At 37.8% G+C, this 15,147-nt stretch overlaps 1 protein-coding gene across 2 annotated transcripts in view; it reads left to right on the top strand.

The window, feature by feature from the left end:
* The window catches only part of LOC139966929 (uncharacterized), a 44,978-nt gene that overhangs the window by 5,058 nt on the left and 24,773 nt on the right, over positions 1 to 15,147 (top strand). The window contains exons 1-3 of one of the 2 annotated variants that reach the window (XM_071970423.1): positions 485 to 931; positions 9,268 to 9,428; positions 14,558 to 14,642. In XM_071970423.1, coding sequence (XP_071826524.1) covers positions 9,333 to 9,428; positions 14,558 to 14,642 — 181 coding nt within the window. In that variant the 5' untranslated portion in view covers positions 485 to 931; positions 9,268 to 9,332. Of the gene's footprint in view, positions 1 to 484; positions 932 to 9,267; positions 9,429 to 14,557; positions 14,643 to 15,147 lie in introns of those variants that run through there. The other variant, XM_071970422.1, reaches the window with a different exon arrangement.

The following is a 15,147-nucleotide window of genomic DNA, read 5'->3' as shown; positions in this document are numbered from 1 at the left end:
TGCTGTCACTGCTGTGATAAATGCTTTTAAGTTACAGCTCAAATATTGTACATTAGCTTGTATTATTACACAGTGTGCATTGCAATGCTTGAGTGGAATGCTTGGGTGGATTTCCGCAAAAAATCATACAATTGCAGTTTGGGAAGCAACAGGTCCTAATATTTGATTTGAAAATTCCGTCACCTTCCATTCAAGGATGCATAGCACTGATAGCAGCATGTCGTTTCAGTATGTAGTTACAGTATGTATTCCAAGATACTGTTCAAACTTAGGAAAGGTGAAGGTTGCTGTACCTTTAATGTGCAGTGCTGCGATGCACTGTAGTACTGTTGCCATGCCACAAAGCATGTGCCTTTTCTAGATACTTACCTGGTATGCACCGCACAGCTCTACAGTACTTTGTGAACTGATAATAAGCGCCTCTATAAAAAAATGTCCAACAAGCAAATAACCGAAACATTTTGGTTCAAGGCCTTGTTGGAAGTAGTTAGACATCCCTTAAAGCAGCAGTCAACTGGTGTTTAATGTGTCTCAGGTATGTATAGAGCAGTCTATTTCACTTCACAGCAGATTCATGTGACATAAAATTTCATTGATCACATACATTTCACAGAATTTGAGATAATATTAGCTGGTACAGCTGTTTCTGTAGGCCTGTAGGTACAGTGTAGCCAATTCATGGAAAAAAACCAACCGTCTGTCCTATGATGTGTTGTGCCAAGTATGTCACATAGGAAGGCAAGTCATTTAACAGGAAGGTGTGGTATGCCTGGGTTACAGTTGCTGTTTTTGTTTATGAGAAGGCACAGATTCCATAAAGCATTAAATATTGGTTATAAGTTATAACACTACCGTATTTAGCAAGAAGCGAACAAAAAACCATACATGTTCTTTTGTGTATTACTGCCGATTAACAAAGCCAGACAACCAGGTACAGTATGGTACTTTTCAAAGAAAAGGTGTTTTACCATAGTCAAGCTGTGTTTGTTTCAGTTTAAAATATCATCTGTAGTTGGGACTACAGTATATTTGTGTTGCATTTTGTCTCAACTTCATGTTGGACGCTCATTGAGCTTTACCGGTTGGATGAATGCAACTTTAACGACAGAAAAGTGATTGGCAGAGCTGCAATGCAAAATATAAAATTTGTTGCACTTGGTATTACAGCTAAGTATTACATAAGAACTTGCTTAACATCCTGTGGAAGATTACTAGTTTCTTGCCAAACAATCACATTCAATCAAGCCTGCTTTACATAATATACTGTACAGCCATAGAGTGATTTTCCTAAGCATTGTCTGGTTTTACTGTACGTTAATTTGGGGTGGGCAAATAACTTAATAGCATTTCATGAAACAGTAAACTTATTATTATCATATTTTGAATAGATATAAAATCTGTTTCCTTCCTCTTACCTGTCTGTCCATAAGGTTCCTATGTATATATATATACACTCCATATCTACCTACAGTAGTCTACAAACGTTCTTAACTAGGTTTAGGTTGTTGGGGATTGTAATTAGTTGCTAACTTCAAATCCCACATTAACCAGCTGTTTGCATTGTTGACATGCTTATAAATCCATTTTGGGTCTTGTATTTACAAATTACTGCACAAGCAACTTTGAGTGAAGTTGATTAAACAGATATACATCTTTTTGATAGGAGAGCAGAGCCTATACATTTTGCAAAAATCAGAAAATAACAGTCCGCACTCCGCAGATGTCAGTTGGTTTGTCCCTTTAGCAACTACATACATGTATGTTTAAAAAGTTGGGTAAAAATGTGTAAAAACATTCTGATGATGTAATCGTTCAAACAGTACCAGCAGGAACTTCTTCAGAGGCAGACTGGAATAAAAACGTTTTCATTTAAAGTTTTCCTCTGAGGAAACTCCTGCTATGATTGAAGCTGCATCAGGTCTTCCACGGTTTATATTCCTTGCCAGATTTTCAGCGGACAAGTATTCTACTATTCTCCAGATCTTTGAACAAAATACCACACAGAAAAACCGAAGGATTAGGCCATCAAAGACACAACTCATATGGAGGACTATTTTAAAGTCACTTTGACCTTTGCATTCCAAGCTTTGACTTGTAACAGTCTAAAGGACCTTAGGTGCAACAAATGGTGCCCTTCTGGAGTGTTTGCTGCATTAATTTTAACTTGTGGAAAGATGTATACTTAAAATAGGATATTGTTAAGCATTTCTAAATAATGGTTTTCTATGGTCTAAAGTTATCTAGAAACATGGAATTCCTTTATCTTCTTTTAGAGGCTGTTTGGTTGCAAGAGAGGCTGGCAAATGCAAAGTCATTCGTCATTTTAGAGGGGGATAACAAAAACAATAATAATTGTTGGGGTTTCATACACAAGTTTTGTGGGGAACATCAATGTCAGTATGAAATACAGTAAATGCTGTTGGATAAAGTAGCCGAAATATGTTGACTGCCCTCACTCTACCATGTATAGAATGCACCGGTAACCTTATAGTGCTCAGTGTAAATCATTAGCGACTGGTCACTGACCCTCCTCCTCCTCCTCCTCCTCCTCCTCCTCCTCCTCCTCCTCCTCCTCCTCCTCCTCCTCCTCCTCCTCCTCCTCCTCCTCCTCCTCCTCCTCCTCCTCCTCCTCCTCCTCCTCCTCCTCCTCCTCCTCCTCCTCCTCCTCCTCCTCCTCCTCCTCCTCCTCCTCCTCCTCCTCCTCCTCCTCCTCGTCCTCGTCCTCGTCCTCGTCCTCCTCCTCCTCCTCCTCCTCCTCCTCCTCCTCCTTGTAAACTGATTTTTGTCAGTGTCAAATCTCAATGGGAATTAACTGTGTAAAATGGTTCGCTATCTGTACATGCATTATATACAGGAACTTTTCATGTATGGAGGTTGTTCATGAAGTTCAACTGACATTCCCTCCATTTGTAAAGACACAGCAAAATTTTCATTTAAAATCCAGTGTTACTATTTATTATTAATTATGTTGTGTTCATTTATTCATTTCTAAACCAATTAAAAAAGTTTGTTGAACATTGATATTATGATGGGCTGATAGCTGGCAACCATTACACAGTGGAGTATAGTGCTAGTGGCCAAAGTATACTGTACCACTAACAATAAACATGTGGAAATCCCCATCTGAATTTAACATATTAGAGCACTAGATTACTACAATAAACAAAGCTTGTTTTAACAAGTTGTAACCACTATATAGCGATTTTTGCTGTATAAAAATCCAACAGTGAAAGATACAAGACCCCTTTAGAGATGATATGCAGAAAATCAAATCCACAGTACATGATCATCTGACATTTGGAACTGCCAAGTTGGTCCGGCTTCACTGTGTCATACACTAACAAGTAACAACAGTAGGATAGTAATGTAATAGGTTTGTAAACAACAAACGTAAAACTAAAATGTTTCGTGGCAGACCACAGATACACTTAATGTTAAGGTTGCCAAATATCTAAATTATTTATTGAAGCATATTTATTGGTCATAATTTGCAAAATGTACAAAAGTTTTGAGACAAGATTGCTGTTTGTCAACATAAGATTTTCATTGTGAAAACGATCACTTAGATTTTATAGGCAGTGTCATGGAGTAACAGTGACATTTTCGAGCACCATTTGCATTTAAAAGACAAGAATAGATAATTGGAAAAATGCATGTTAATGAGTGGGCGGGGCTTAATGTAAACGTAAACTTCTTAAAAATGTCTACAAACTAAAGTTGAATCAATGTCATACTTGGTATATAGATGTCCTACAGTATGCTGAGTAGATGATCCCTATTGGTCTGGTTCCCATCTCTTAAATATTAATGAGTGAGCGGGGCTTATCATAACAAAAATTCAAATGTCAATATCCCTGCAACAACTGAACGTCCCGATTACACTTTGTATTGGGATGTAGTTATATAGGATGTACATGTTCTTTGCAACAACAATTAGGCCTACATTTTTGGGTCCCCAAAATTCCAGGCACAAAATTTTGGGCCCAGAATTTATGTCCACCTTAAATCCATTTTGAGACACATTTTTTGGGCCCAAACTTGTGGACCCAAGATTTATGGGGCCATTTGGGCCCACCTTTTTTGGGGTTAAATTTTTGGGCGGCAAATATATTTGTGATTGTTTGTTTGCGCCAAATATTTTTGTGACCATTTAGCTCCAGAATTTAATTGGAACCAATGTTTGGGGAGGGCCCAAAATTATAAAATATTTCCACAACCATAAATTGGTTGTATCCAAACTTGGAGTACAGTGGTTGGTTAGTAGGTGGTACATGTAGGCCTACTTTTTTCGGGCCCAAAAATGTTACACAGATTTTTAGGTCTGGTGGGCCCAAATTTTATTTCCACCTCAATTGCATTTTGGTACACATTCTTGGGCCAGAGTTTTTTAGCCCAATAATTTTGGGCCCACATTTTTTGGGGTTTAATTTTTGGGGGGCAAATAAACTTTTGAGTTTATTTTGGGACCATTCAAGTGCAAAAGTTAATTATATGATGTCACTAAATAGACTTTGTCAACAAAATAACTGAGTCCCAGTACCTTCCTTTACATGTTGCCACATTAGTCAACATTAGTTTTGTGTGCACAAGTTCATGAATAATACCATGGATGGCTTATCACGCTAAGAATATGTTTAGACATCGGAACCTCTGAATGTTTCGTTTTCTGATTTACTATACTACAAGTACTGTATGGAGACTAAAAGCGATAATAGTGGCGAGTAAATTTTGCGTTTTGACGAGTCGATTTTTAGTCTTGCTCACTAAATGTCGAGTACTTTTAAACATTTTGCCAAGGCCCTGTTGCCATGGCAACCTTAAAGAGCAAACCACAAAATGAGCATCAAAGGGAATGATTAGTTCCCCAGTTTCCTAAAAGTTGTATGTTTGAATAAAAACCAATAAAGTTGTAGAGGATTGAGAATTGAACAAATGCTTTGAAAGCAGTGTTTGATAAATATCTTTATTATCAGAAATAGCAGAATGTTAGTTTGATACATATCTTTATTATCAGATATAACAGAATGTTAGGCCTATTACCATCGATTACATGGATCACAAAAAAATCTATAACTGAGGGTTTCATTAATAACTCACTAATTGACATTCATTTAGCTAAAATGAAGGAGGCTGGGCGTCCTGGTATGATCAAGTGCAAACTTTAGTTTAGTAACAGTCTGTAAGACTGCCTGGAACTCTTGTTGGCATCCATGTGATATGTGTGTTACACCATATTGTGCTTGGTTAGGTACTAGAGCCTAAGCCTTCAATTATTTGCTGAATCAATTTAAAGTAATTTATACTATACTAATATAGTATATTGATATATTGCATATTGGCAAATGTATATATACAGTAGTTATAGAGACCTGTAGAATATATTAATAGTTAAACAACATGAAATGAACATCATTAATTTGTAATAGAACCTAGTGTCTCTGCTTATCCAACTAGATTTGGTTTTGTCAGTACTAGTGGGGAAAAAAAATGAAACTTTCCGTGTTCATATCAACTTTTATATCAACACTTTGTAATTCTCTAATTGAGAGGAGTAAAATATTATTGTACCGATGATAGCACAACACCCTTTAAACATTACTACCATCATTTAATACAGTGTTGTGAGTTTCCAGTTAATCTACTGTGCACCACTTCCAAGAAGTTATAAGCAGCACTGGTGGTGGATTTGTGTGTGCGTTGTTATCTTAACTTGACATGCAGTGAATAATTATTGTACAGCAGCAGCAGTAGCATACAGTACCACCGTATATAAGACCACCACGGCATCAACTATGCCTTCACACATGTACTACTACACTCAATCACATACAGAGACCACAGTTCATTACTTTCCAAAGCAATAACCAGATATTGGGGGTGAAAGCCAACGCTGCTGTTGATTGACTCTCTCTTGGTTGGTTGAAGTGTTGCTCACTATGCAGCTAGCTCAGCAGGGAAAAATGCAAAATCTACCAAGCAAGCAAGTTGCTAAAGGCTGTTCATCAGAAGAGACTTAATAGTGCTCTGCCATACTACCGTTCTGTACAAAAGCAGCAGTTATGAACAATCTCCCCGGTACAAGGTACAACGCTGCTGCTGCTTGCTGTTGAATTTTTTTTACTGTTCTTTTTTCATGATATGCATTGCTGGCTAACCAACAGTGTAGGCAGGGTTTGGAAATTAAAGTTTGGCTTGGCTCTCCCCAGCACTGTGCATACAAGAAGGAAATGTCAGATTTGACAGGTCAAGAAATTTATGCTGTGCAGAAGCAGGCTTGATTGCAACTCCAGCCAATGGTCAGTGGTTTATATGCTGGCTGCTGTATTGCTTTGTATTGAGTGGTCAATTTATAAATGGTAGGTAGTGTGCCGTACAGTAATGGTGTTGCTGTAACCAGGAAGTGTGGAATTACTCAGACAAAAGAAGTTTGATGGTCTTAGTGGAATGATGGCAACTTTGGATGAAAAATGAAGGGTATGTGTTTGCCTGGGTCTGCAGTGCATTACTGTACAGTACAGTTGCTCCATAATGATCATTATATGTCAAAATGAACAAACTATGCCTGAGCATACGTGTGACAATTTTGGTCTCTACCACAATACAACACAATTGTAAAGAACACAATTATTGTCTTCCATTGTTATTGAGAAAGTTAATTCCATAGTGTGATAAACCCTGGCAGGGAGAGTTGAGTTGACTGTAATTAAGAGTACAGTACTATACACACGTCTTAAGACTGTAACTGTGTTGTATCCAGGCATGTGCTTTACATTCCTTGGTGAAGAGAAATTAACAAGGTCATGTTGGGTACATTTTCATAGGGCAAATTGTTGAGTTTTTTTTCTGTTTTTTCCTTGGATATTCAGCCTTAACTTTTTGGTAAGTCCCAACGGCAAATTTGATTGGCTGTAAAGTGTGTCTGATTGTGTTCATAAGTATGTAGATCTGTAACTTCTCCTAGTATAGTAGGACTATTTGGGGGAGTTAAAATAGATTAATATTAAACTCACCGTATTTAGTTTATGAACTGGCATACAGAAGGTCATGTCCAAAGGCAAAAATGAAATGATATTTCCTCAAACAAATTTAACACCTCGGCACAGTTCCACTGTGTAGAGGCTATTAGTTAATTGCCTCCCAATAATAATTATCCGTACAAAGAACAAAACGATGATTAAAACTTGATTATCCGTGAATCAAAACAACAGTCTTGAAATCTCCGTAGAAGGAATAAAACGATGGATAAAAGGTCGATATATATAGCGAATTTATGAAAGTAATCCGAATGAAAAGCGAAATCGAAACAATGAAATTTACAGCTGAACTGAGTGAGTACCTACGTAGGTGTTGTCTCAGTGCTAGCGAGTCAGCGAGTGTTAGTAAAACCTAAGAAACATATATATCAAACAATGGAAACTTTTCTTCTACGATTCTTCCTTCCGGAGAAACATTGCGACAATTCGGCAGGAAAATATGGGGCGAATCAGCCAATGGCGAAACCTCTACAGACTATCAGTAGGCCGTCTAGCACAGCACAGTAAGTGTGTCGCTTAACGTACCTAGTTGCGATATACATCACTACATATATGCGTGAACAAAAAGGTGTGTAGCGAATATGGTACTGTTGGTAAACATAAACAACGTTCTATCTTTTTCATTTGGGAACCATTGGTTATTTGGTTTAACATTTTTGTGTCCATTGTTGAAGTTAAGCGTCGTTTTTCGCAATTGCCGCAATTCAACTTTAGTTAAGTAACGTTGGGGAAAATGATCAGTTGCCATTTCTTGTGGACGGGGTGGGGGGAGGGGGAATCCCCCTGCGTCTACTTAATGTAAAGGCTTAGCTTTCTCTTCAATTAGTGTTAATTCCAATTGTTTAGGTTGTTCAAGTGCAGTAAGAGAATCAAAGGCAGCACTGGTTGAAAGCCCAAACAATATTTCTTTAATGCCAAGAATATTGATAATATATTGATATTGATTGAAGAAAATTGCTTTAATGTGTTACCTTTATTTGGGCCTGGGAACTATTCCACAGCCAAGAAATGATAGAGGAAAACTGTCTCTTGCCATAGTGCCATTTCAACATGTCAGGCAATTCAAGCAAACATTTGGAGTCTTTAAACAGTATACTGTAATGTGCTGTGCTGTACAGTACTGATGAACTGAAATTATTAGACAACTGCACTTAATTAGCAGAAAGTCAGTGGAAGCAGTTTTGAAATGCCTTAAGTAACAATTCGTTTCAATGATTATAGACAGGGGAGGGTAGGGGGGGAGGGGAGGGAGGGGGTGGAGTTATGGATTGAAGGAAAGAGTTCAGACACCTACCTTCTTCCCTTCGGCTTCAGACAATTGAAATGTGGATAAAATAACTAGAAAAGATACCGTGTTAATCAATGTCGCCCAAATGCATTAGATCTGTAGGAGGGTAACACCAATTGTTGCTTTTACATTTCTGTTACTGTAAGGACCCACTACTGTTCATGCAGTGCATTGTACACATCACATTATGCGGTGTGTGTGATTACTTTTGTGAACCTCCATTACTAGGAAGCCACTTTTACGTCATTGTTCTCAGTTTGTGTATTGCACACGTTGTACTACTGTACAGTCGCTGCAGTACTACTGTAGTATAGTGTCTCAGGTGCTTCTTTCTCTATGAACAGTATGTATGGTTCAAACAATGCCATTTATAACACAGGTACAATACATGTTAAAAAGGTGTTTTACCGTGCTATTGGACCTGTACAATCTGTTAACCACCACCGAATAAATATTCTTAAAATTCTTTACAAGTAATCTTACTAATCTAGAGTTTTCGTACATATTGGCAAGGTCACATTCATTCCATACAGGATACATTCAGAAACCCTGTCATACGTTTACACAAGAACAAATACATTTGCACCTGTATGTTTAATGTACAGCGTGTACATACTAAGTATGGTGTAGTGTATAGAGTTACTGTGTACGTCCCTACACAAATGCAGTACCTGTAAAACTGTGCAACAATTCTCCCTAGATCTGTGCTATTAAACACTTGTACATTAATGTACAGTATGTGACACTATACATACTGTATGAGCAATATCCACAATGTTAACTTAAATACTGTAGTTCACTTACACATTGGAAAGTAGGTGTAGCACTAACTCTTAGTCTCTATGCAGGTTTGCAAACAAATCTGTCTAGACAATTTTTAATCTTCCCATGACAAGTAGAAAGCAAAGAAAAAGTAAAATTATGTTTAAATTTTGTTCTTTGCAGGTAGCAGTTTTACATGAGTAGCATATTTTTCTGAACAACGGGTTGGAGTGTGAGCCAGAGAGAGTATGGAGGATTTTTCCCATACCAACATGGAGCAACAGAGTGACCTCTGGTCGAACAGCACCTCACCTCAAGTCAAATCGGAGAGAGGTTCACCTCCTGTAAGTATTTTTTTTCTCACAGGAAAATACATAAATGTCAAAGAATGCAACCATATAACCTACATACCAAAGCTTTGAATCACAATTTTTTCCTGGGACTTTCGGAAAGCTGGGTCATTTCAAGTATGGTATGGAAATTTGATTTGTCAAAAAGTTTTTTTTTTCCCCCCTTTTGGTTGTTTTCCATGTAGGTTTAATACTGCAGTCAGGGAGTATTATAAATATAATAAAAGTTCTTGGGTGTTGCTTTCAAATGGTAGGTTGCCGTTGGTGGGTGCCTTGCAGATATGAATTATGCAAATGACGTACTTAACAGACTCGGTTGCTGATGGCAGTATTTTGCACGTCTTTCCGTAAACGCATCTGGCCAAGTTGTCATTCCATGTAATCGAAAAGGCAAAATTTGGCAAAGGTTTGAAATATTCTGCCAATGTTATCAACTTGGTTGAAATAAAGTAGCATATATAGGAAATTGAAATACTGTAGATAAAACCATGAATGTCTTCAACACTGATTATAATCCTTGATCATATGCCCAGAATCAGGTTGCACTGCTGTGGGAATAAAAAAAATACTTGTAGTAAGGATTTGGAGGCTGGCCAAGTTGATAAAATAAATACAGTGCAGTCATGTTGGTGGGTTGTAAAGTCTGTTGTCAACGGACATGTTGAGTTAGTCCATGATACTGATTCCTGTACTCTGAGTACTGTAACTCCAATACATATGTACAGTAGTCGAATTAAAGCTGGGATCGTCAAGTTTCGTGATCAGTGTTCAAAGAAAAAATTTGGAAAGCAGTCAAAAATTTGCAATAATTAGCATTATATATGGATGATATACATGGACACAGTGCCTATGCAATGAAAATGTTTTGGAATTGAATCATTAGTCACTGTACTCATCATTAAAGTTTCAAGATCTCAATAAAAGGTAGGACAGTGTCTCTTATTGCAATCAATACATTTTGAGTAACATCTGAGAGATTTGGTAAGATTGCTGGGTAATTGGCAACTAAATATATGCAAACCAGCTGTAATACAGCAAGAAGAAAATAAAATGAGAAAAAGAAGAAGTTGGAAGTCCCAGACATAGAATTTATAACAGCTTTAATGTGGGTTTATTAATTGGTTTTATCAACTGGAATAATCTGCCTTGTTACAGTACTATAAGAAGGTATACAAACCTCTTCTTTTTTTTGGTTCTACAGTACTGTACTGTATGCAGGTATTAGCTTACAGTGCTTATTAGTCTTAGAGAAAACTCTAAGAGGCCAACCCTTTTTTTTTTGCCTTGTCTTGCATGACACCCAAAGGAGATGCCCTACAAATTGTGGGTGCGAACATATCAAGTTGTATATTGCTTTACAGTGTGCAATTGTTTAAGTAACTTACCATTGCAACCATGCCCTGTGTAGGCTATGTATACATGCATACAAACAGTGTGCAGAGGTTACCTTACCGGACCATCAATATAAAGTTGCACACAATTTAAGTGTGAGTTTTGAAGAGTTAAGGCTAGTATTGCATCCTTTGTTGTTCTACTATATTTGACCTATCTTGTAACATCCCACTCACTTTGGAGATCTTCAATATTCTTGTTCACATTTAAATGCTTGTTTCAGACCAGACCTACAGTATGCCATCTGACAGACAGTATGGTATACTGAATATGCCTAGCTCCCTCTGTGTTACCAGTTACCCTAAGTGGGTAAATAGAGGGGTATGAACTGGCCAGGATTGACTGAGCACATCGATTTACTTCACTTCTCACTAACCTGTCTCCTCTTCCTACGAACACCTAAGTATATACAGTACTTGGCCTAATAGCTGGTAACATACGTAGTGACCTCAGGGACATAGTGACTTCGGGATTCGGTGTTCCCTTGCTTTTTGGTTTAGATAGGGTCATTGAGGGTGCAGTGCAAGGCTGTTACCAGTTATTAGGCTAGGTAGATAGGGGTGCATAGGTAAAGGAGACAGGTACTGTAAGTATCGTCGTTCGTAAATACCCAAACCAGTTAGTTTTGGGGGTTCGACTGAAAGAATTGAAAGTGCAGGGAAAATCCATGTAGCTGCCTCTTTGTACTCTACTGTATTTGCAGTACAGTGTACATGCTGCTGTACAGTGTGTGTTTCACTACTGAAACCCTGACGTGTACAGTAGTGAATCTTTGTCTCTCTGTCCTCTTCGACAAGCTAATTTCTCTACTTGATTTGTACACTCAATTTTGCACACGTTCAGCAGTGCTAAACTACACTACATCTACTCCATGGATGTAGTTATTATAGTTCCTTCAACGTGTAAGGTACTGCATCATAATGTACAGTACAGTTTGGGAACCAGGCTGCATAGCTCAATACCATGTACCATAAGTGTAGTACTGTGTGCAGTATATATTCTCTCCAACACTAACAAAATGTTGTTATCTGAATTGTTGGGCATACAACATCCTGCCTGTACAATGTATTAATGTATTTTAACTGTGTAACTCTGTTATAGTGTGCACTCATGATGTCTACCAACAGGAGTGTAGATAAATTCATGTTGTTGAGCCAAGTACCTGAGCTGGAAAAATTCAGTCAGGGTAACATATCAGTGCTTTACAGATTGAACAGAAGTGACTGTACATTCAATACTAACTGCACTCTACAGTTAGTACTGTGTGTGTTTACCCGAGTTTCCCAGTACGTCTCCGCTATCGCATGAAATTAAATTGGTTAGCACACCAGCCATTTTGACTATACTGTAGGTGAGAATTGTGGTGGCATGGTACCTGATATTATACAATACTAGTTATTACAGTCTATAGCAGCCTTGAAGTAGCTAATAAGCTACTGCTGTGTACTTGAGGTGAGTGGGTGGGTGGAAGGATGGGGATCGAGAGGGGGTGGGCGGGTACAGTCAGATTATTGTGACGTGATATCTCTGGAAAATGCCGATAGTGGGCTACCTTGAATGAATGTACGTGGAGCTACTGCTAGTAAGCGCTGGAGTTGTTTGTTTGAGAATATTTTAGACAAACGGAATATTGTGTGCTGAGCGCTGTAGAGAAATAATGACAGTGTGTAGTTTCCCTTTATAATGCCCTTGGTGCTGTAACACAACTTCAATTGGAAGTAGCAGGTGTTTAATATGCTCATACGTAATATGACTCTGCAGACATAATGTGAAACAAGGAGATATTGAGCCTCCCCCACCGACACCCACCCCCAAAGAAAAAAACGTCTCATTTCCCTTCTACCTGGATAGTCAATCGACACATTCTCATAATTTCAAAGTTTGAGCAAACGTATGTCATGTAGGTCTATGATGTTGCACTATGGATGCTTTATTTTGACCATAAGGTACAGTAGGGTGACTATGTCTGTGTTTTCAATGTGATAAAGAAGTCCTAACACTTGACACCTCTGCTGGAATTCAATCGTAAGTTTTGACTTTTAAACAGAAAGCAACTATCAGTCTATAATGACATTTTTAAAGTCTTTTTATGGCTGTTTTTAGCCCACACACATTACTTTGTGTGTGTTATGGAGTTCCAGATGTAGTCTCACTTTTCTGTGACCATTCCTGACTGTTAGCTATTGCAATACTGTAGCGTAATATATTGTAGACTTCATTAACATGTGGATTAATCTCTGGGTTCAGTATCACTTTCAAAGACACTGACAATACACTACAGTATGCTGGAATGTCAGTACACCTCTCTAAATACTTTGACATAATTTACATTCAGAATGGATAGGTTATATGTGTTTAAACCTGTTTTTGAACAATAAATTGGGATTGTTCTAAAGGAGGCAGAATGCAACACTTACTGAAGCTTTGGGCCACCCATTTTTTTCAAGAATAAATAGACATGCTTTGCTATTGCGGTATTTTGGGTGAACAACAGACAAAATGTGTTGTTGTTATTCGAGCCAAGTTAAGATTGAGATTTTCTTCCAGTCTAAATTTTAATAGTCAAGCAACAGGTTTGTTGGCCTCATGAATCAAGTAATAAGTGAATGTGTAACAAAACTAAAGATTAATGCTCTTGTAAGGCTTGGTAAGCTATGTAGACCTGAAGAAGCTTTATTAATATGGTGTTCTTAGCAATGACAAGTTCCTACAGTATAAGTTCTCTTTACTGTACAGTAGCTATAGAACTGTACAGCACATCTGGTGAAATATGATTTCAAATAGTCCACACAAACAATTGTAAGTGTACTATACTCAGTACTGTTTGACATATAAACAAGTAGCTTTGAAAAATTGTTGTTTGGTTTGTAAAGTACTTACAACAAATTCAAATCAGTGACCTCTTCCCAAGTAGCCAGAGTATGATAAGTCTGTGTTGGTTTGCTAGTACAAGTTGCAATGCCTTGATTGTTGAAAACAAAAGAACAAAACTCTCTCCAAGGGATAGTGGAGATTTTGTATATATATTCAGTAATGGTGCATCATTGTCAACAGTCTTATATAAGGCATAGAACTGCGCAGTTCTGGAGAGGATGGAGGTTAGTTAGAGAAAGAAATCGGGAGTCTGGTTTGTGGTGTTAACGTAGTTGGTGTTAATGTAGGTGGTGTTAATGTAGATGTTGAATTCAAAGGCCAGAGGAGGGGGAGGTCTTCGGCTCTTTGACTTGGTGCATCATTGTCAACAGTCTTATTTAAGGCATACTGTAGAACTGCACAGTCCTAGAGAGGAGGGAGGTTAGAGAAAGAAATTTGGAGTCTTTTTGGGGTGTTAATGTAGGTGGTGTTAATGTAGGTGGTGTTAATGTAGGGGGTGTTAATGTGGGTGTTGGATTCAAAGGCCAGTGGAGGGGGACGTCTAAGGCTTTTTGACTTGGAGCATTTTCGTTCTTTCATGTAAAATGTGTGCAAATGTGCAAATTGGTGGCATCTTTTTAAGCTTTCAAGCATATGAGTCCGCCTTCATTTTCCGTCAGAATCTTGCGGAAGTAAAACATTGGATCAATGAATCCCTTTTCACATGTAATATAAATTTGATGTTCAATCTTGAAATCAGTATACTGTAATGTGTCATTACTGTTGTAATGCCCTGCCGTTACCGTAATATGTGTAATGAAGTTGTAACTCTCAGTTATACATCATGATCTGTATAATTTCTCTTTTAATATTTCCAGACTTTGTCAGAAAACTATCCTCCTGGAAGTGAAGACTGCATGAGGAGTGACCTATCGGTGACCTCAGAAGACGGTGACCAGCCTAGTGAGTGTAGATTCTCTCCATACTCAGGCCAAGATATGCCATACATGTATACTATTCAATGTTTACCCTCTGGTATTACTTACCGTACAGTTAGATCTCCTCAAGCTTCTCCTGTTTATGAGCCACAGAGCCTATTACCTGTATAGAAAAAAATAACAGCAAGTAATTTGTGAAAATTGCAAGAAGTATGGAATGATAAATGGCAGTGTTAGGAAAACTTCCATTTGTGTTCAATATTGCCGTCATCCTGACATGGCCAATCTTACCCGTGTAATTGCTATTTGTGATAATAGATAAGTTTATGAATTCAACATTATATTTTATATCTCTATGGTGTGTGTACCTGTACATCATATATGGAGATGATGTGTGTGTACAGTACCTGTATGGTGTGTGTACCTGTATGGTTGAATTCAACACTATTTTATATCTCTGTATGGTGTGTGTACCTGTACATCATATATGGAGATGATGACTGCAGCTCTATTAAACATTAAAGATTTAG

Source organism: Apostichopus japonicus, chromosome 4 (genome assembly GCF_037975245.1).
Source record: "Apostichopus japonicus isolate 1M-3 chromosome 4, ASM3797524v1, whole genome shotgun sequence".
NCBI classification, from domain to species: Eukaryota; Metazoa; Echinodermata; class Holothuroidea; order Aspidochirotida; family Stichopodidae; genus Apostichopus; species Apostichopus japonicus.
Note: the sequence above shows the minus strand (reverse complement) of the source record. Positions and strands in the feature narration are given on the sequence as shown.